Genomic DNA, 18,444 nt, shown 5'->3' with positions numbered 1-18,444 from the left:
TTCTTTTTCATGATTTTCATGTTAATAACTATTTGTCCATATTAAGCCTGACTGCGTCAAGAACAATCAGCAAAAGTGGGTCCGTTTTACCACGGGCATATTCAGTAGCGTCCCTCGACGCCCAGCTGCGTCTCGGCCATGCGTTCTATCTGGCGGTGAACCGTGTTCACTTCCTGTTGGCTTAGGGTGCGCTCCATGTGGCGGTAAACCACACGGAAGCATAAGCTTCGCCTCCCGCTCCTGAAACCAGGGATGAGAATGGCAAATGTGAAAAAACACTGAAAAGTAGCCAGGGGTCTGGGGGGGCGATGATATATATTATATTATATATCGAATATATATATATATATATACTATATATAGAATATATAGAATATATATATAGAATATATATATATATATAGTATATAGAATATATATATATATATATATATATATAGAAGGCTAACGTTGCCCGGCCAGCTGGCCGGCCGCTCCCCCCCATATATAAAAAAAATAATTTTCTCAACGGATTTACACGATTCACGAAAATGATACTTTACACCGGGGGTGTCAAACAAATTTTTTTCGCGGGCTGCATTGTAGTCATAGCTTCTTTTAGAGGTCCATTATGACTGTCAACCCAAATAAATGTATGAGCACCTCATACGTTTTCAAATCAGACGAGTAAAAACTGGTCAAATATTTAAAAAAAAAAAAAAAAAAAAAAAGATATTAAAAGTGAAGACAATTTGCAATTCTAGTAATGACACACAAATTTGATGCACAATTTGTCTTCGCGGGCCACATAAAATGATGTGGCGGGCCGTATCTGGCCCCCGGGCCTTGAGTTTGACACCTGTGCTTCAGACGGAAAAAACACGGATATCTGCGGATCCGCGGAAAATTTTCATCCCTGTGAAACACACCACAGGATGGTCGGCTCGCCCGCTTTCTTCATTCGTCCTGCCAGTCGCTCGCCCCGCCAGCGCCACTCAATTAATTATTCAACATGTGCACACACACACGTACAGGGAAGAAGTCCATGTGTTGCGTGTGTGTTGAATAATTGACATCTCCATTATCCACATGTGCACCCCCGCCATAGAGATCAATACACACACATATCCCAGTGCAAGTGTGTCTTGCAGTGTATCCAAAAGAAAACAAATAGGGAGGATTTTTTTCTGCTGTGATTGGCGTGCGTGTATCACGACTAATGGAGCTGCCGTTCTTTGAGCGCTAATTGCTCTTTAAGCGCTGCTTGACCTTTAACAAGCCTTTCAAGCACCTGTGGAGACAGCGCACTCACTTTCATGGCTTCCTGTCACAACAGGAAGTTAATCCTTCCCGTATGTGTGTGTGTGTGCGTAAGAGCTGTAAGAGCCGACGCGACGGCATCCGTCTGGTGAAACGTGACCCCATCGATCGCACTTGCCATCCAAGATGGCGGCCAGAGGGTGCATTAGGGTGTCACGTGTCGCTAATGGCTACTTAGCGCGTGCTAATCTGCACTTGCGATGGAGTGCGTTGGCGTGAAACTTGACGTTTCCTTCCTCCCTCAATTGACATGATCATCACTTGTGTATCATTTGTTGCATTCGTAACCAGTGCAAGTATATAAATAAATATTTTTATATCACATATTTCACTTAATGGGAGGACCGTAACTCCTGCGACGGAAGGGGGGATTTTTTTCAGTTCAATTGTCGTTAATTTACATACAATGTATTTTTAACATCTTTTCATATTTTTAAAGTGTATAACCGCGCACTTTGGATGAACACGTGGGCCTACTATGCTACTGTATTTCTCTGTTTTTCATGATGGCCTCTTCCTTCCTTCCACTGCACTGCATGCGTGTGTGTGGGCTCACTTGGGGTGCGTGAAGTCATCGAGCAGCGCCACCTCCTCCACAAGGTCTCCGGCGACGGCGCGAACCAACTCGTAGAAGTCGTTGGCGTGGAATGCAGGCTCGCCCGCCGCGGGAAGCCAGAAGGAGATGTCATTGTGCAACGGGGGGTACTTGCTCAGCGCCTCAAAACACACACACATCATCAATTTTTAACGCCAAGTATCACCTCTAATAGGAAGTCCCTCGATTAATTGATGGAATAATCGATAGGATAATCGATTCCAAAAAGATTCGTTTGTGGCAGCTCTAGAACGAGGCATGGTCCATATTCTCGTTTCATTCAGTAATGCTTTCACGTACCACTAGAGGGAGCCCATGAAGCACTTGCGCTACTTCTAGCACACTTTTGCGACTCGCTGGTCCAAATTACTGCCAAAGCACAACTTGAGCGGTACCCCAGTGAAAAAAAATATTTTGGAAGAATCCAAAGGAGCTACAGAGTGGGTGGGGCTGACTTTTGTCTTCCGTAAGGCTGCAATCGGAGAGAAGAATGGCAATCAGCAGACGCGCTACCTGGAAGTGGACCTCCTGATGGATGTCGTCCACGCGGAATTGCTTGAGGAAGCGTTCGTCCTGGCTCCAGAACATTCGGATGTCGGGGATCTTGTACAGGACCATGGCCAGACGCTCCAGGCCCAGTCCAAAGGCCCAACCCACCTTGTCGGCCGCGCCAGCTGACAACAAACAACAACGTCTGTCAACAAAAAGGGACGAGACGTGATTGTAAACACCGCTTGCCGCCTGTGCAGGTGGCGCCTAAACGTCGTCCTCCGCGGACGACAAAGTGGATAAAGACGTGCGAGAGCAGCGGCGGCAGAAGGAAATCCTCTCCGATTGCGCTTGCCATCTGTCCGCCGCAAACACCGGGAGCTGGGCTGCCTGACTCTTCAAGCACAAACAGCAGGGCCGCTTATCCTCGTGCCTGGATTTGAACCCGGAACCTCAGGACTGCGAGGCAGATGTTCAGGTTACTAATGCCTACGCTGCAAAAGTTTGGCCTTCATACCAGGCATCGTGACATCACGATTTCTCTTCTTGGTGGTCTCTCACTGTAAGTTTAACTTCATCTTGATCAAGCTGTGGGCTCTTGATTATCATCTCATTGTTTTCACTGGTTCCGCCCGCCGGCTGCGTCCCATTGGGCCACATCAAACGCTACAGGCTGCTCATTAAGGCTCACCAATGTCTTCATCGTTAAGACATGCTGATGTCTTTACCTCACCCACTCCAAGTCTAATTTTTCCACGACAAGCAACCTTCCACAAATAGCGCCCCCTGGATGCCAGTCTACCTCAATCACAAATAGATTCACTATTTGTTATGGACCACAACAGCCTGCTGAGATGGATGGCTGCACAAACAAATGTTTGCTCTGCCCTTCGACACTCCCTGGATGCACGCAAGTGCGCACACACACACACGCGTGCACATACACACACCGAGCCAGCAGTGCATCCGCACACACACTGAGATGACATCGTCTCCCAAAATTTGGGGCTCTCAGCATGACACCGTAACGACCAGCACTCAAATACAGTAACCAAGTAGGACTAAGTGTTCATCGCTTTTCTTGCCAATATTCTTTTTTTTTTTTTACCTGATATGCTGCTTATTTTCTTTTTCACAGTAATGACAGTGAGTCTGTGTTATTCATGGCCTCCCCCCCACAGCAATTCCTTGCTTGAGCAGCTGGAAAAGGGCCAAAAGATCAACGAGGCAATGCTTGGCAACTTCCACAACAGGTGCGTTCCATTTGCTCACCCGTATGTCTGGCCACCGTCTTCTGATGAATTTCTATTTTCCAGCGCACATTGCAACCGCTTCACGGCTGCATTTTTCGCAGTTGGTGCACATTACGTTGATATTGTAGCCACGTTTTCTATATAACCACCCCCCACTCTCGCCCCCCCCAAGTCATGTCTGGGGTGCCGACAATGCTGACACATGCGCTCCTTGCATGCGTGTATCGAGAAGGTAAAATCTGATTAAAATCATGTCGGGAACAATTAACAGCCTCTCCAAGCTGTCACCTCAGGCCCTCTGGGAATGGCCATGTGTGTGTTGGGGGGGGGGGGGCGTCCACCGGCTGGCCACCAGTCATTCTCTCCATTGCGTGTTAGGGAGGCAGACAGAGTGAGGGATGAGGAAGGAGGAGGAATGTCGGGATGAACGAGAACTGTCCATCACTCCGGGGTTAGGGTTCAGTACAAACCGACTCGTTACAAGCATGGGGTGGGGTGGGTCGGTGGACAACAGACAATTTTGCTTTCTTCCCATCCATCCATTATTTTTCCTCTCATCCTCCATCCATCCACCTCTCCATCCTCTGCTCACAAAACAAGCTGACTCATCACAGGAAGAATTTCAGCGTGAAAAATGAACAGAGGGTTAATGACAGCAGGATGAGCGGGGGTGGAATGGGGGGGGGTACATTGGTGGGACATGATTTATTCAGGAGGGGGATTAAGACCCAAAGCCAGCACCTGAACCACACACATTCCCAGAGGGCCCACGGCGACGGTTTGGAGAGTCTGTTAATTGCTACCAACACCAGTTTAATCAGATTTTACTGACCACACACATACATGCGTGCACACGCACGCATTAGACCAGCGTCATGCGCACCCCAGCATGATGGGGGTCCCCTAGGAAGTGGGTGTAAATCAGATTTTGGCCAGGAGGCGTGGCCATTAGCAAGTCCCATCTGTTGGGAGGGGACACACACACACACACACACGTGTTAGAATATCAATGCGTGTGCAGGAACCTATGTTCAAAAACACGAATACTAAATACACACACACACGTGGTTCCTGCACACAAATTCATATTCTATGTTCAAAAACACGCATACTAAATACACACACACACACACAGAATGTAATGAATAAATAAGTGGAGGAAAAGCACTCTGTCTTCTCACAGCTCCTGAGTGAATTAATGAAGATGTTTAATTTCTCCTCCGCCATCCATCACTCCCCCTTCCTCGTCTTGCTAACTTCCTCTTCACCCCCCCTTTGCTCTCCTTTGTCCTTTATCCCCTCCCCTTTTACACACGCTGGGCCTCAGGCGCTACATATGGCGGTCACACTATTAAATAAGACTCACGCCAACCGGTGTCCCCCGTTGAAACCTCCCCACCCCACCCCCTTCGCTCGCTCTCTCTACTGCAGTCACTTGGGTGCTCTCTCACTTTTTTCCCCTCGCTATTGTCTCCTACACTGCAGAAATATTGGATGGAGAGCGTAAGGGAGGGGGTGTTGAATGTGGTACGTTACCACGGCAACCAGTCACCCTGCCGCAGTGGAGATGTAAGGGAGTCGTGCGCGATTCCTAACACGCTTGTCTCGTGCGGTGCGCGTGCGCCAATAAACGTGCGGGCGTCTTTGAACTATTTTTGGCCCGCTCGCCTCTCCGGACGAATTTACCAGCCGGCGAACACGTGTCACGGCGGAAGTCAAAGGCAGAGCGCCGCGGCGGTGAGTGTGTGGATTTGCTTGACTGGTGTGTAGGAAGGAAGTTTGGCCAGCAGCTCATAATTAACAATAATGAGGTCATCGTGATGACCTTTTGAGGGTGGCATGACCGGTTGGTAGGTGACGAATCAAGCAATGATTGAAAAACTCCACAAAAGCACTTCCAGGACTTCTCCAAATGTTCAAACGCGCAAGCTCATCAAGCTTCGTGCTAACAGGGACATCTCGTCAAGTTCAAAGTTCATTGCCTCACTCTGTGTGTGTGTGTGTGTGTGTGTATGTGTGTGTTCTGACCAGAGTTGAGCAGCTGCTGCTCCATGACTCCGCAGCCCAGTACTTCCAACCAGTCGCCATGGAAACGCACCTCCATCTCAAAGGAGGGATGAGTGAAGGGGAAGTAACAGTCCACCCAGCGCACCTCCAAATCTGCTGAGGAAGATGAAGTCAGTCGAGGGAGGAGGGAGCTCTCGGCCGGCGAGATGAGGTAACCTTCTCCGAACAGAGCCCTGACGAGTCGGCTGAGTGTTTGTTTGAGGTTGAACTCCAGCAGCTTGACGGCCTCCAGACTGTGGATTTCTTGTTTGTGAGGCGTCCTGCGTCCCCCTGCCGCCTCAAACATGTTCAGCTGGTCGCCGTCGGCAACATTGCAGAAGAGCTGTGCACAAAAGTTCCGGCGCACAATTAAAGGAAGTAGCATCCCTTCAATCCATTTGCAATTGGAAAAATCAGATGGTCAGACTTTATTTTTATTGACCTGTTTATTTTTACCTGCCGGTTGGAGAAGAGACGCACGCCTTCCATCTGGTGGAAGACGGGATAGTGGCTGGCATCGATCTCGTCCCGTCTGTACACGTCACCAGCCAAGAGGAAAGCGTCCAGGCCGCTGCTCACTAGCTCCCTCTGGTGGGCTGAGGTGTGTGCGCGCAACATCATGCTCCTGCAAAAAGAGGTAAGCTGCGAGGCTACATTGTGGGCGGGGCGGGGTGGCTCACCTGTTCAGGTAGTAGTTGTCGCCGCGCTTCCTGCTTGGGTGTTTGGGCGGGATCAGCAAGCTGTCAATCAATTAATCAAGTCAGTGGGAGAGCGGCTGGGCATGCGGCTGTCAATCAAATAACCTGTCAAAGTTCTGCTCCACAGTGACCACGGGGCTCAGGTTGTCATGGGCTGAGAACAGCGGGTTGCCTGAGCGACCCGTGTAAGCGCTGATGAGGAAAAAAAAAAAACACAAGAAGCAGAATTGAACTTTTTTTTTTTAGCACCAACGGTCGCCACATGCTAACCCGCCGTTGCTGTCGTTATTAAACATCGTCTTTGTGCAATAACGATGACAACGCATCATCGTGGAGTGTGACTATTGGCAGCTAAAGTTGTCTGAACAATGACTTGGTCAGGCCTTAAGTGTGGAGGTGGCACCTGTAGAAGTGAGCTTTGATCCTTTCCTTAAGGAGCCACAACGGATGGTGCCGTTGGTTGTGGAGGTTGCGGCCAACTTTGGCCAGAATCTTTTGCGTTACGTTAGTGAAGTCGTCACACGGGTAGGCGTGGCCCAACACTTCCAGACTCTCCTGGTCCCTGGTGGGCTTGAGGGCGGGGCCATCCGTGCAGGCGCGTCGGCGTGACGCGACCAGAGGGGGAAGCAGGGGGCGCAGCAGCTGGCGAAGGATCATGACCCCAAGTCCCCGGAGCTGCTGAAGGACATCCACTCTTATCCAGTGACCCCTGCAGGCTGTGTGCAGAGAAGCAAAGCGCAGTCAGCAGAACATTCAGAAAATCGCTGAGACATAAAGGTCGGCACTGTCATTTGCTCAACATGACTGTGACAAAGGCCAACATGGAGGGACAGAAAGTTTCCTCGGGAAAAATTAGGACCAACCAATCGAAGGCGACATCCAACAAGCAAGCGCAAATGCTCTCTGTTGCAAAAATCTGCACCTGAAGGACATTTTGCCTCCAGTACCACCTTGCCATCTTAAGTAGTTTATTATTAACTTAAATATGTTTTACAAAAATGCATTTTGCAAATGTGTCCAGACTGCGTGTGCGTTGGAGGTTTTATTTGAACAATACTTTTATGCCCTCTTATTTAATATGACTTGATTTGCAACTCTTTTGCCCTTAAACCAATCAATAACAAAGGGCGATCGAGGGTGAAATAAAGCGATATGATGATCGACATATATGCTGTTTGGCGTCTTGCAATAACGCGCATTACTCTCACGTCATTTCTTGTTGGTTAAACACAAAGTTTGTCTTCAAACGTTTATTCTAAGACAGTAACGTTTGCATCAGTAGCTTACCTTCAAAAGTCGTACGGCATGAACGCTCTTTTGGTGGCTTCTAGCGTGCCCGTATATTTAAGTAGTCATTCAAAGTACACGTTGATGAATTTATGCATATAGAGCGTCTAACACCAAGCCAAATAAAAGCCTAGTATGAATTGAATTGGACAGGAAAAAAAGAAAAAGAAAAAAACAGCGGCACGAATGTGTAAGTGAGACAGGCGCTCTTTGGGCACGCTTATCAGTGGGGTCCTAATGCCTGTTGGCTGAATCTTGTAGCCGTAAGCCTAGCAACGTGATGGCGGCGCCCGCAAGAGCGCAGGTGATCTCTTTGTACAGGATGCTCTTAAGAGAAAGTTTTAAATTCCCTTCATACAATTACAGGTAAGACATGCGCGTGCGTCCTGCCAACTCCGTCGAAGCTTCTGCTGCGTCATTTTGATCTGTCTGTCAGCCAGCGGCGTTCTATGTGCTAATGTAGCTTCTCGGTGTTTGCATCAGACGCCACTGTGATTGGCTGGCAGACAGCGGAGACAAGAGAAGATGCTTTTTTTTTTTTACTCAGTCCACATACATGTAGAGTCAAAACAGTATTGAGTGAGTGAGAAAGTGAAAGCGACTTCTAATTGATGCCAATACATCAGTATACTTGTGAGGCTGCTTCAAGCTCGACTCCCAGTGGAGCGCAGTCAGGCACTTTTAGCCACTAAATGATTCATGGCTCATCGAAATAGTTGTCGGTTCATTTAATGATCAATAAGTTGTGGATTGTGCTGTCAGACCACAAGTGTCAATCTTTCATTCCAGCTTCTCCGCCATCTGCAACAGTCTCTTTCGTCCTCCTTGCCCGCTTCCCTTCATTGCCTTCCTTGTTCTCGTCCTCCCTCCATCCCGTCCTAATAATAAAAGCCGTTGTCTCCTCATCTCTCCATCATGTCCTTGCGTGCGCTCGTGTTTAACGACGCCTCGTAAAACGGATCCGTCATTGCTTTACTGGCGCTCTCTCGAATGCTCAATGAGCTGCGCCTGCGACAAGAAGAGGAAGAAGTGGAGTTTGTCAAGGTCACTGAACATCTGCCAGCTGTGCCGCACTTTCACTTGTGGCTTCATTACGAGCGTGATCACAGAGCAAATTCAACTAAGGACAATTGGTCTTTAGGAAGTTCAAATGTAAAGAATCATAATAATACAAATAGAATCCTCCACATAATGAGTTTTTGTTTCAGGAAATACGCAGTGCGGCGTGTACGCGACGCTTTCAGGGTCAACAAGAATGTGAATGAGCCAAAGTTGGTGGAGAGGCTGATGCTGGAGGGCCGCCAGTCACTGGCCATGATACAGAGACAGGTAACGCATGCACACACTGGGCGGGTGGCTGTGTGCGTGTTTGCTCGCGTGTATGTCTGCCATCAACAAACCAGAACCAAACTCTGCCCTCGCTAATGAACTTTGAGCTTTTGGGAAGCCGAAACCCTGTGTTAAGGGTCGCGACCCCCCACTCAGTTCCCGTTTGTTTTGGTGGTCGGGGGAAGGGAGTAAATACTTCGATCTTGTTTGCGCAAAAGCGCAAACATCAATCAAGAACGCGCACACACATAGTGACAGCCAACAGAGAGTGTTGCATCATAAGCAAGTAAGGCTGAAGTAAATCAACATTCACTGCCTGTCCTGTGCGTGCGACGGTCATGATGAAGGAGACTGGTCACGTGATCGTTCGAGCGATGTCGTTGAGATTGGCATGTAACGCTATTGCGCGTGTGTGCGTCTGCGCAGGTGGCCGTGGGCGCTATGTTCCAGGCCCAGAAGACTGTGGTGGAGTTCGAGTAGTAGCAAGAGGAGGAAGTCACATCACATCGGCCAATCAGCTTCCAGCTTGTGAGGTGGGCGGGGCATCATGGGAGGTTATGCACTCTTTGGATGTTTCATCACGAAACTCAAATAAAAACGGTATGTTATAAAAATGGAATGAAAGCTTTTTCAGCCACTGCTCATTTTATTGGCATCCCACGTAGATGCTGTGGGGAGGGATCGGTGGACGGCTCAGGTGGAAGTGGTTGGGGTCAGATGTCAGTGATGTTAGCAGGGCGAAGGTGAAGCGGTGACTGTGCAGCTAGCTGACAGGCTAATAATAGAACACTGTGTTGTTTTAGGACTCGGGACAACGATCTGCCTCCTCACAAACACACAAACCTGACCTGATTGTGGGGGTTGTCCTTTGAACGTGTTAAGCACCAATACCACTGTGTCACATGAAGCCTCGCCAAAAGGTTGCGCATAACTCTCCCTGCTGGACAAAACCTTAATTGTCCTTTTAACAACCTGCTGTGAACGCTGAGTCATTGGTGATGTCACTGGTCCGACTCAAGACTTTAGAGTGATTGGTTTTGATGGGTTTTTAGGGTTATCCGGCAAATTGGACTTTGGAATTAGACACCTTCAGTGTAGTAAGTACCTGGTTGCGCCATAGCATGCGCAGGAGCACCGAGCTCTCCTGGCAAACATGCAGCGCAATGCGCATAAGAAGAGGCAGACAAGTTCTATTGTCTTAAGTTTTATGGGTCAGTTTAACAGTAAACCACAACAGCAGGAAGCATGTGCATTCTAGGTCTCTTAATTGGAGAGAGTCTTTTCATTTCCTTTAAATGATGTACGAAAGTCACCAAACAGTGAGCGTGACAGCAGGTGTGTTAGGTCTTTGAAGAAGTTAAAATGTGCTCAAAGCGTGTGGGGTGGTGCGATTACGTCACTTCCCGTTGCGCGCTCAACGGTCCTGCGGTTCGGGGGGCGGCGGCGGCATAGCGGGCGCACGCTCGCGGCCGGTGCGGTAGCGGAGCGTGTAGTTTCGGCCGTCGTTGTTGTCCCAGAAGTCACCCTGGTCGGAGCGGAAGTACACGGCCAGGTGTACGGCCGCCCCAGCCTCCATCGCAGGGGGCGTGTAGACGGTGAAGCCGTAGCGCGCGCCCACGCCGCCCGGAAGCTGGGCGTCCAAGAGCAGGGCCTGCGCGTCCACGTGGGACAGCCACTCGTTGAATGTGTAGCGCACGCCCACCTCCCCGCGCACGCTCCCGTTCAGCACACGCACGCTGCCGCGCACGTCGTAGTGCGTGACGGACACCCGCTCCAGGCACACGCGCAGCATCCGAAGCCGAGAGTCCTGGTCCGCGGGCTCGGAGAAGCAGGGGACAAGGCGCCCTCCCCCTGCTGCGTCTGGGTCCGGGTCTGGGAAGCGCCCCCCCGCCGCCGGCCGCCCGGTGTGTCTGGAGAACACCTTGGTGGGCACTCGGGGCTCGTCGAGCGCGCTGAAGTGTTTGACGCTGGCCAAACTCAGACCAAGCGAGTCGGCGAACTGGACCCGCTTGCGCCGCTCACTACCAGACACGGCGGCCAGCAGCAACGAAGTCGGGCAGGCGGGCAGTGAGCGGGCCCGCCGCCTCTCGTTCATGCGCCGCTCCAGTTGCCGCGCGTCCTGCTCGTCGTCCAGTTGGTCGTCCTGATCGGGGTCCGGGTCCGGGTCGCGTTCGTCCTCGCGGGCCATCCCGGCCTGGAGCGGCGGCGCTGATCCAGACCAGGACATTACGCAGCCTGCCAGGCCAGTCCTCAATGCGCTGCTACAGCAGCTGCCGGTCAGAGTCCGCGCTGGGGCCTGCTTGTATAGGGGAGGGGACGCCCCCCATTGACCTCCCCCTCAAAGCCCCCCCACTGCGCACCTGCTGTCACGCAAGCAACGTACTAAGCGTGCACACAATGGACACACGAGCGCCTTCACCTGAAAGCAGGACTTGAGAGTTTACAGAAAGTCACTCACCTATGTGACTTGAGTAAAGGTCTTGCAGGGCATCCCACTGCATGTAACATTTCACGAGGACTGGCGAAAAGAAAACGACTGTCGTGCCGTCATAGCCGGGCACACTAGCCGTGGATGCGCCGATACGGCGACGCAGACGCAACCTTTTTTGGTTGACATCCGCCCAAAGACGCTTTTTTCCATTGAAGGGCTGTTTGACAGCTGAGCAGGCGTGATTTCAGTATCGACATGCCCACAGCTCTTCAGACCCGAAGGACTGGCCATGAAGTGAAATTGGACCGTTTCCTGAAGCACTCGGCAACCATTGACGTCATACCACAACATGCGTCTATTTGCTGTCCAATTAGGTGGATTTTTTTAGTAGTTGGTATGGAAAACAAACTTATGGAAGGAAGACATTTAATTTTAAAACGTTAAAATTGTTGAATGAACAGTGTCAAAACGGTGAAAAAGGTCACAGCAGTGGTGGAAAAAAATTAACATTTAGTTTATTTAGAAAGGCAGATCATAACATTGTATTTGGAGCGCATTTATGTGATGGATATGTAGCTTATTTCCTCCACCGCAAACATGTCAGGTGACGTCAATCAAGTTGAAGGTAAACATCTAGCCGTCTGTTTACATAACGGTCCCTCTAGTGCGTCACTACAAATCAACACTGACGTCACACCAACATTGATTCATATTCAACCACGTGGAGACAAAAGATTGCCAAGGCGACTGTACTGAAATGAAATGGCGCCACTTGGTGGCGAATTTAATTCACTCCCGTCCAGTCGGATAAAAAAAAAAATCATAAGTTTAACAATGCGATATTGATTTTTACTCTTCCACAAGAGGGCGCAATAATAACTTTCCTTCGACTCAACGCCAATCCAAATGTTGCTTGCTGTCAAGTGCACGTCCGTGCAAAAGCTACAAATCCAAATTTGGAAAGCCTGGAAAGATTGTGCGTGCCTAAATGATTTCATTTCTTGTGATTGCAGCGTTGACTCGTTCCAGCGTCACGGTGGCCACGTTGGAGCCAGTGGGAAAGAGGCCACGCCTCCTGCACCATTTCAAGTGTGACATCACAGACAATATCAAGAGCAAATTGCATCCATCCCTTGGTCCCACGGCAGCAGCCTGCGGCGGCATGACGTCACACGGTGATATCACAGCTCGCTTTCGGCCACGTACATGCGATACACCAGGGTGACGATGGCTGCCGCCGCCAGCGGAATCAGCCAGTTGGGTAACCAGCTGCTGACAACAAAACAGGTTTGTTTATGTGTATGTGTGTGTGCATGTGTGCCTGCGTGTGTGTGTGCCTGCATGTGTACGTCCGTGCGTCCGTACCTTGGCTCCTCCTCCAAAGTAGTCACCAGACTTTCCTGGAAAACAAAGCAAGCTCATCATCATCATGACATGCATGATGATGTCATCACAGGGCTTACCGAGGGCTTAGCCAATTCCTCTCTGTCGTCCTGAACAGGCGCACGCATCCACAGACACACAAGACAAAGTGCAAAATCACATGAGTGTCCTCGACACACGTGTACGGTCAGTCGGAGGCATCCGCGGGCGGCATACCGGGTGCAGTTCTCCAACGAGCATCTGCTGGGCGACGGCGCGGGCGTCGGTGGAGTGTCCGACATCCTCGAAGCTCTCGGTGGCGTCCCCGCCTGCGTGCTCCCTTAGGACCTCCTCGCCGCCCGGGTGCTGCCAACGCACACACCTGGACCTTGAACGCCTCGTAAAAACGCTGGCTTTGATAACGCTTATCCAAACGCATGCAGGCAAATGATGAGTGCCGCTGCCTGACGTGACCTCCAAAACCCCGGAAAGACGCCCAATGGCAACCTTCAGCAAATGCTTCCATTTGCTGCAGTTGTGTTTATGTAGTTGTGTATTAGTCTAGTTGTGTTCAATGTTCTTGTAATTGTTGTCTTTTTCTAGTTGTGTCATGTTTTTGTAGCTGTATCACTGGAGCTGCAATTGTTGTGTTCTCTCCGTTATCTTGTTGTAATTATTGCGTCTCTGTAGGGTTGGTAGTTGTGTCCTTGTGATCTTGGAGTTGTACTTGTGTTCAGTGAGGCCGTAACACGTTACCAAGTAACACATTAACCTAATATATTGAGTTGTCGTTCATGGATTTCCCTCACATGTGTACGTGAAACAAAATTAATAATTAACAAATAATCAAATGCATGAGGAGAGTAAAATCCTAACTAAAGACAGAGCAAACAACTACATGATAGAATACTTACCCGTCTACGGAAATGACGTCACATATGCACCGTGTCACTGTGTCGTAATTGTTGGCTTTCTGGAATTTCCTGTTATGTTGTAATTGTGTTTTGAAAGTTGGAGTTGTGTTGTTGCACTAGTCTCGCTGTGTGTTTCTGGAGTTATATAACCAGTTGTTTTGTTGCGTTGTGTTGCGTTGCGTCAGCGCTCGCTCACCTCCTCCAGAAACCGGGTGACGTCATAGACCTTATGGTGTATGACGATCCAAGTAGACTTGATGGAGTTGTGCTCGGCGATGTCGTCAAGCGTGAAGTATTTGAGGTCTTCTGCCGTCATCTTGCGTCTTTGTGCTTCTTTGATGGCGGAGGTGCGCCTCAAACTTTAACTTTGTGAACGTTTAACTGCTCGCGAACGTCAACATTCACGTTGCACCTATTTTCTGCTCGCCTTTCAATAATTCAACTCATGGCGCCTCATTATCCGCTTAGTACTTTCAAAATAAATTTAAATGGCGAGAAGTTACGTTTTATGCTTTAATTGTGAAAAAACGTATCCGGTAAGGTTGTGTTTCATTTCAGCGCTTCACAACACTTTAAACTTTCGCCCAATGTTTATTGGGCACCGCCCCCTGCTGTATCGGCTCTCTAATTGGTCGTTCACCGCGCGGACGAGGTGAACGGTCACCTACGCCCAACACATGAAAAAAAAATTTCTGTTTGCTTTTTCTTGCTCCACCCTTAGGAACATTATGAAGGTCAATCACATCACGTGCAATTAGATAAAAAATCAGGACAGCAGGAAGGAAAACTTTGCTGTCACTTGTCACGCTTAAGTATTAACAGGTGACAACTTCTGATGATGATGATGTGATTTAGTTATTGTTAGTTTTAGAGTGTTCCACATTATTTCCAATTTGGTGGACACATGTTTATGTTTGCTGCTGTCCACATGTTTGTCATCAAGCCAGCAGCAGATGTTAGCAGCAAACAGCAAATGAGATCAAATTGCTTGTGCAGACCACCACAGACGAGTCAAACACGCCAACACGCATTCTTGTCTTTTCTGGCTCAAAGGAAGAAGCTAGAAAGCAGGCAAGACAAGCTTTGTTGCTGTTGACCGCAGGCTGGGCTGGAGATGATGTCACAAATGATTTCCTGTCCGCATGTGGACTCGGTTCATTCGTGTTCACATTCATATTGATCCATTTGTTCTAGTGCTTTTTTGGGTCAGCTGCAGTCCAAATGGGCGAGAGGCAGTAGACACCACGATTGGTCACGGGCCAACGGCAGGACTGCCTACAGACAAACGATTGGATTGGTCAGCAGTTAAAGTCAAGTAAGGTGACCCTGAGGGCTGGTGTTGCCCTTTTCTTTAAATGCGATGATGATGGCACAAGTCGTTGAACTAATGCAAGTTAGCTTGTAGCCTGTTAGCGCCCTTGGGCATTTGCAATGTGTTTCTTGGCAACTTTCCATAGGACAGCTCGCTTGGGGAGGGTCAGTGGGGAGGAAGGCTTTAATTCAGCCAAGGCTGGCTGCCATGGTAACAAGAGGGGGGAGGTACACTAGTGTGTTACTATGAGGGCTTGGCCTTCCTCAAGACCACCACCATGGACACACACACACATTAACCCTCCACCTGCCATGTGGGGGCATCCCAGAGCCACAAAGAAGACAGCTGTGAGGACAAGGCGTGCCCGAGCATGCACATGCAAAACAAAAGCGGGACTGCAGCATTCCAAGGCAGCCTAACAGTCTGCACCCAGGGCAAAAGTCAAGGCCGACTTAGGGGCGCATCTTCAGACATCCCCAAGTTGTATTTGGGGAGGGGGCAGAACCACAGGGCGGTCTTTCTCAAATGTTCTGGGCCTGAACAGGAAGTGGCCACTGCTCATTTTGCAGGAAGGATCGCAAGCCGACGCAACTTTCCCGACCAGAGCAAAATGTGGAATGTCCCAACTCCTCTTTAAGCCGGAGTACATCACTTGGTGCACTAGGCAACCTTTTCCGCTCTCCATTTGGCTTGATGACAAGCAAACTCGAAGGGACCTTTGGGGGATGTTGTTGAAGACCAACCCTCAGGTCGCGGATTACCTCAGCGGGGGTCACGGATCACTGGAAGGGAAGCACACGTTTCCCGGTCACCATTTGTCTTCCCGGGGGATCCCGACTGAGTTGCAGAACCTCCCTGTCCCAGTTGATCATCTCCAAAAGCGATGACGCCAAAGATGTTCAAGTCGTCGAGCCAGAGGCCTTGCGCATGGTTCCTGAACACGAGCTCGAGTCTGGCCAAGTTTTCCTTTTCCATTTTCTGACCGGGGCTCTCCTCCCTCTTGCAGAGTGGAAAAAGCGCCATCGGGAATCCGTGATGTTTGGCGTGGGTCGCCGGCGCGTGACCTTGGCGCTGCTGCTGGCATGCTCGGCGTCCTGGCTGCTGCTCGGCCACCTCCCGCCACTGCTCCGCGCCGACCTCCCGTCCGATGGCTGCACCGCCGCCGCCAGTAAGGCGATCCTGCGCCACCTGGTGAGTCCTGCCGACGGACGCCTTTGCTTGCACACCCTTCACGAGAAAAGATGAATTAGGGCGCACGAGCAGCAGCTGCGGCTTCCTCTGCTGTGTCCCTGCACGTCTTTGACATTCCAGACTATTTATGGAGTCCTCTGCGTGCCCTTAATGGCTTCCATATTTATGCCTCCCAGTGACGGAATGCGGCAGACCCCGTCGGGACCACCGGGAAGGGCTCGGAAAACAATCAGTTCCGTATTTCGGCTGGAACACCGTCATGCTTCTCTGCTCTCCTCCTTCTCCAGTGTGCTGACTTTGCGGCGGGCTCGGCGACGGGCAACTTGTGCGCCGACCTGTGCGTTCGCGGTCTAGTGGAGTACAAGCGTTGCCTCCACTACCGCAGCGGCAAGAAGGTGATGGAGGTCCACTGGAGGGGACGGCCCGTCATCCTCAAGTCCAAGCTGGAGAACCTGTCCTCCTACCAGCCCCTCGGAGTTCTCGGCTACCGGGTAGGACAAGAAGAAAACGAGGACGGGGTCTACGACGCTAAAGGTGTCTGCTTATTGTCTTCTGGCAGCAGGACACCACAGAGGACACGTCTCCTATGGACGTCCTCCTCTCTGCCACGATGGCGGTACGTGGACCGCACCAGCAGTACTTTAGAACAAGAAAATAAAAAATAAAAAGGCAAATCTGCGAATGTTGACTAAACGCTCAGGTGCGTAGCTGGCTGGGTCTGGCCGAGCAGCAGGAGGAGGACGATGACAACAAAGGAGAGGAAGGAGCCAGTTCTCTGGTCAATCTGCGCTCCGCTGACAAGAGTTACTCCAGAGGCGAGCTGACGTCCTTGTGGTCGCTGCTGCAGCAGGACGAGTACACCTTCCTTAGGTGCTCCGCCGCTGCAAGCCATGGCCGCCCGCCTGCCCAACTTTTGAACTTTTTCATCTCTCTCGGCCTAGAGTTCTGCAGGACCTGAGCGCGCATGTGTCCAAGGTGTTGGGCTCATGTGGGCACTTCTACGCCGTGGAGTCGCTGTCAGCCGGCCACGCCTGGGACCAGAACATCTTCTCCCTGGATCAGGAACTGGCGGCGGGGTTCGGCGGCCCGGACCGGAGGGGGATGTGGGCTGTTCGCCACAAGGTCCACCGCATTGCGCTCAGCTTCCTGGACATGGTGCAACACTTTGAACGCGACTTCACGCACAAAGTCCATTTGTGTGACGTCAAGCCCGAGAACTTTGCCATCAGGAAGGATCTCACAGTCAGCATTCTTCTTCCTCGTCTTCTTCTTCTTCTTGTGCAAATGCTGAAAAGAATTAGCACACGCTAGTCTGCACCTTTAATGACGCGCTCTGCGTCTTTCTTTGCTGTGTCATGTGATCAGGTGGTGGCCATTGACGTGGACATGGCCTTCTTCCAGCCCAAGATGGAGGAGATCCTGGACCACAAGTGCAGCGGCGACGATGACTGCGGTTTCTTCGACTGCATGTCGTTGTGCGACCTCGGCACGCGACGCTGCCGCCGACAGCGCATCAACACCAACCTGCAGGTCGCCAATCGCCCATCCGACATCAATTGCTCGTTGCATCATCTTGATGAAATTGGAATCGAATTGAAACCATTGTTAAGGGCAGAACTTCCATCAGTAATATTGCTCTTGTTGTCGCCGTTTATCAGGTAATCTGCCAGAAGATCTTCAGGCTGTGGTTTTCTCCCACGTTGCTCGGCGCCAAAGCGGGGCTCCCCCTACAGGTGAGTTGTGCTTCTTCTCCTCCTTCTCCTTGTTATCTTCTCACTCAGTATGTTTTTCTTCCGTCTTGGGGCAGGTGGAGCTGCAGAGGGCGGTGCAAGAATGCTCTGAGTCAGGTGACGCGGATAAACGAGGGAGAGGAGCAGGGCGGGATGCCCATGGGCGCCTCCTCAATGTCCTGAGTCGCCTCCTTCACGAGGGAGGCGTGCCAGACAAATGACGGGAGGATAGCAAAAAACATACAAAACATACAAAAACGGCAGCAAGGACCCCAGAGAACTCTTAAAGAAAGGCTTTGAACTTTTGACACCTGGAATGATTTTTTACTTGCTGGTGGAAACTGCTTGACTGCATGCAGAGTACAATAAGCATCAAGGATGAGTCACATTGTGTTTCACACTGCATCAAACTCTTAAAAAAACTTTAACACAGCATGTGATTCGTATTGTTCATGAAACTTGGACTTGAAATGAAAGGGAAAAATAAGTGGAGCACCAAGTAAAATAA

The 18,444-nt window shown here is 50.3% G+C and overlaps 5 protein-coding genes across 10 annotated transcripts; 2 read left to right on the top strand and 3 right to left on the bottom strand.

Annotated features, from left to right (window-relative positions):
* Window positions 1–3: 3 nt before the first annotated feature.
* fars2 (phenylalanyl-tRNA synthetase 2, mitochondrial) lies at window positions 4–7,802 on the bottom strand. The gene is made up of 10 exons (XM_037279634.1): window positions 7,668–7,802; window positions 6,784–7,096; window positions 6,486–6,572; window positions 6,363–6,422; window positions 6,139–6,307; window positions 5,860–6,025; window positions 5,665–5,796; window positions 2,408–2,568; window positions 1,856–2,016; window positions 4–240 (listed from the first exon to the last, which is right to left on the bottom strand). Exons 2-10 carry the CDS (start codon window positions 7,035–7,037, stop codon window positions 102–104), a joined length of 1,329 nt encoding a protein of 442 aa, XP_037135529.1. The 5' UTR covers window positions 7,038–7,096; window positions 7,668–7,802; the 3' UTR covers window positions 4–101.
* Window positions 7,803–7,887: 85 nt separating this feature from the next.
* Window positions 7,888–12,577, top strand: LOC119139180 (LYR motif-containing protein 4B). 2 transcript variants are annotated; one of them, XR_005101312.1, is made up of 4 exons: window positions 7,888–8,033; window positions 8,876–8,996; window positions 9,423–9,596; window positions 12,441–12,577. XR_005101312.1 is itself a non-coding variant. In XM_037279641.1 (3 exons), exons 1-3 carry the CDS (start codon window positions 7,948–7,950, stop codon window positions 9,474–9,476), a joined length of 261 nt encoding a protein of 86 aa, XP_037135536.1. In that variant the 5' UTR covers window positions 7,888–7,947; the 3' UTR covers window positions 9,477–9,600. The 2 variants fall into 2 exon arrangements, 1 of the variants encoding a protein (XP_037135536.1); XM_037279641.1 differs by lacking the exon at window positions 12,441–12,577 and having other exon boundaries at window positions 9,423–9,600.
* ppp1r3g (protein phosphatase 1 regulatory subunit 3G) lies at window positions 10,188–11,542 on the bottom strand. Its single transcript, XM_037279636.1, has one exon. It carries the CDS (start codon window positions 11,221–11,223, stop codon window positions 10,411–10,413), a length of 813 nt encoding a protein of 270 aa, XP_037135531.1. The 5' UTR covers window positions 11,224–11,542; the 3' UTR covers window positions 10,188–10,410.
* Window positions 11,918–14,052, bottom strand: LOC119139179 (cytochrome b5). Of its 2 annotated transcripts, none has more exons than XM_037279638.1 (5): window positions 13,900–14,052; window positions 13,027–13,155; window positions 12,891–12,920; window positions 12,793–12,827; window positions 11,918–12,699 (listed from the first exon to the last, which is right to left on the bottom strand). In XM_037279638.1, exons 1-5 carry the CDS (start codon window positions 14,017–14,019, stop codon window positions 12,609–12,611), a joined length of 405 nt encoding a protein of 134 aa, XP_037135533.1. In that variant the 5' UTR covers window positions 14,020–14,052; the 3' UTR covers window positions 11,918–12,608. The 2 variants fall into 2 exon arrangements, with proteins under 2 accessions (XP_037135533.1, XP_037135534.1); XM_037279639.1 differs by having other exon boundaries at window positions 11,918–12,696.
* dipk1c (divergent protein kinase domain 1C) lies at window positions 12,579–18,324 on the top strand. Of its 4 annotated transcripts, none has more exons than XM_037279632.1 (9): window positions 12,579–12,714; window positions 16,022–16,206; window positions 16,494–16,697; window positions 16,766–16,822; window positions 16,907–17,076; window positions 17,148–17,448; window positions 17,572–17,736; window positions 17,865–17,939; window positions 18,014–18,324. In XM_037279632.1, exons 2-9 carry the CDS (start codon window positions 16,051–16,053, stop codon window positions 18,155–18,157), a joined length of 1,272 nt encoding a protein of 423 aa, XP_037135527.1. In that variant the 5' UTR covers window positions 12,579–12,714; window positions 16,022–16,050; the 3' UTR covers window positions 18,158–18,324. The 4 variants fall into 4 exon arrangements, with proteins under 4 accessions (XP_037135527.1, XP_037135525.1, XP_037135524.1 ...); XM_037279630.1 differs by lacking the exon at window positions 12,579–12,714 and adding an exon at window positions 15,602–15,679 and having other exon boundaries at window positions 15,753–16,206; window positions 16,769–16,822; XM_037279629.1 differs by lacking the exon at window positions 12,579–12,714 and adding an exon at window positions 15,602–15,679 and having other exon boundaries at window positions 15,753–16,206.
* The last annotated feature ends 120 nt before the right edge of the window (window positions 18,325–18,444 follow it).

Source organism: Syngnathus acus, chromosome 20, assembly GCF_901709675.1.
Source record: "Syngnathus acus chromosome 20, fSynAcu1.2, whole genome shotgun sequence".
Taxonomy (NCBI): domain Eukaryota; kingdom Metazoa; phylum Chordata; class Actinopteri; order Syngnathiformes; family Syngnathidae; genus Syngnathus; species Syngnathus acus.
Note: the sequence above shows the minus strand (reverse complement) of the source record. Positions and strands in the feature narration are given on the sequence as shown.

Excerpts from the sequence above, each read along its gene's own strand:
- fars2 (XM_037279634.1), bottom strand. The coding sequence starts at position 7,037 with ATGATCCTTCGCCAGCTGCTGCGCCCCCTGCTTCCCCCTCTGGTCGCG. Across the intron at positions 6,423-6,485 it reads GTGGAGCAGAACTTTGACAG|CTTGCTGATCCCGCCCAAAC; the intron begins GTTATTTGATTG and ends ATTGATTGACAG. Across the intron at positions 6,026-6,138 it reads GTCTCTTCTCCAACCGGCAG|CTCTTCTGCAATGTTGCCGA; the intron begins GTAAAAATAAAC and ends TTTTGTGCACAG.
- LOC119139180 (XM_037279641.1), top strand. The coding sequence starts at position 7,948 with ATGGCGGCGCCCGCAAGAGCGCAGGTGATCTCTTTGTACAGGATGCTC. Across the intron at positions 8,034-8,875 it reads TTCCCTTCATACAATTACAG|GAAATACGCAGTGCGGCGTG; the intron begins GTAAGACATGCG and ends TTTTTGTTTCAG. Across the intron at positions 8,997-9,422 it reads TGGCCATGATACAGAGACAG|GTGGCCGTGGGCGCTATGTT; the intron begins GTAACGCATGCA and ends GCGTCTGCGCAG.
- ppp1r3g (XM_037279636.1), bottom strand. The coding sequence starts at position 11,223 with ATGTCCTGGTCTGGATCAGCGCCGCCGCTCCAGGCCGGGATGGCCCGC.
- LOC119139179 (XM_037279638.1), bottom strand. The coding sequence starts at position 14,019 with ATGACGGCAGAAGACCTCAAATACTTCACGCTTGACGACATCGCCGAG. Across the intron at positions 12,921-13,026 it reads TCGTTGGAGAACTGCACCCG|GACGACAGAGAGGAATTGGC; the intron begins GTATGCCGCCCG and ends GCGCCTGTTCAG. Across the intron at positions 12,700-12,792 it reads ACTTTGGAGGAGGAGCCAAG|CAGCTGGTTACCCAACTGGC; the intron begins GTACGGACGCAC and ends TTTTGTTGTCAG.
- dipk1c (XM_037279629.1), top strand. The coding sequence starts at position 15,633 with ATGTCCCAACTCCTCTTTAAGCCGGAGTACATCACTTGGTGCACTAG. Across the intron at positions 16,207-16,493 it reads AGGCGATCCTGCGCCACCTG|TGTGCTGACTTTGCGGCGGG; the intron begins GTGAGTCCTGCC and ends CTCCTTCTCCAG. Across the intron at positions 17,940-18,013 it reads AAGCGGGGCTCCCCCTACAG|GTGGAGCTGCAGAGGGCGGT; the intron begins GTGAGTTGTGCT and ends GTCTTGGGGCAG.